This window comes from Cyprinodon variegatus, unplaced genomic scaffold (assembly GCF_000732505.1).
Source record: "Cyprinodon variegatus isolate N-32 unplaced genomic scaffold, C_variegatus-1.0 Scaffold203, whole genome shotgun sequence".
NCBI classification, from domain to species: Eukaryota; Metazoa; Chordata; class Actinopteri; order Cyprinodontiformes; family Cyprinodontidae; genus Cyprinodon; species Cyprinodon variegatus.
This window is the reverse complement of record NW_015150656.1, coordinates 125033-126264: the sequence shown is the minus strand read 5'-3', so window position 1 is coordinate 126264 and position 1232 is coordinate 125033. Positions and strand designations below refer to the sequence as shown.

General features: G+C 43.6%; 1 protein-coding gene across 1 annotated transcript in view; it reads left to right on the top strand.

Moving 5' to 3' along the window:
- Positions 1-1232, top strand: part of pnpla7 (patatin like phospholipase domain containing 7) — a 53759-nt gene that overhangs the window by 30996 nt on the left and 21531 nt on the right. The window contains exons 17-18 of the mRNA XM_015379923.1: positions 482-687; positions 777-908. Of these exons, the coding sequence (XP_015235409.1) occupies positions 482-687; positions 777-908 (338 nt within the window). The remainder of the gene's footprint in view (positions 1-481; positions 688-776; positions 909-1232) is intronic.

Below are 1232 nucleotides of genomic sequence, written 5' to 3'. Positions count from 1 at the left end.
GAGAGGAAAACTCCCTTTCAACAGGAAGAAACCTCCAGCAGGTCCAGGATGAAGAGAGCACATCCATCCAGTCACAGTCAGAGAAACAGGACTACACTAAAAAATAGGCCAAGCTCAAACATCTATCTACAAAGATGTTGATGGGAAGTTGTATGAATGCAGTTCACACAGGAGATCACATACGGGTCGCATATATTTGAAAATATGAATGACCACGCACAAGAATTGGATTCCACAAAAAAATCTGAATTGAGCATTAAAGAATGCATGTGAATCAGAATTATGAGCTGCTTTATGTTGCTTAATCACATAGCTTACAGATAAAACGTTTTTGAGTGCAGTTTACAAAATGGTAAAAAAGCTTAAAGATCGTAAATACTTCTACAAAGTCGTCTAAAAGTTTGTTTTTTTCCACATAACTGTGGTCCAGTTTTGGGTAAAACATGGAAATAAAACAGCCTATTTTTTCTGGCCCTTTCAGGACGTGAGCGTAGCGTTCGTCATCTCAGGGCTGCTCCATGTCTACCAGCGCATGATAGACCGGGAGGAAGAGAGCCTGCTGTTTGTTACCCACCCTGGAGAGATGGTGGGCCACCTGGCTGTCCTCACAGGGGAACCCCTCATCTTCACCGTGCGAGCCCACAGAGACTGCACCTTCCTCTCCGTATCCAAGGCCCACTTCTACGAGTAGGATGGAGATCAGCTCATTAGCTATCTGCTGTTCACGTCTATCTGTCACGCGTAATGTCTGTAAACATTTGTTTGAACGACTCCAGGATAATGCGAGAGGATCCCAGGGTGGTGCTGCACGTCGCTCACACTGTGGTAAAGAGGATGTCGTCGTTTGTCAGGCAGATCGACTTTGCCCTGGACTGGGTGGCTGTGGAGGCCGGCAGAGCCGTCTACAGGTACCACGGTGTTACTACCTGAACCAGGCAACGCTTCACCTTAAAACAACACATTTCCAAAACTGATGCAATTCAGTTTTGGAATTGCAGAGAGTTCTTTACAGAGACAGTTCAACCAGATTATCCAGTCAGATGGTTCACAATTTATTATATAAGGAAAACTATGGGAGAATTATCCTGCCATAATGCAAGAGCACATAATTTCAATTTGAGAAAAGAATTTCATCTTCTTGCACTCAGAACTTATAATGCTCACACTCAAAACATGGGCTCTCTCTCTCAAATATTTTCTCTTCTCTCTCAAATCTTTGTTTCTTCTCTCAG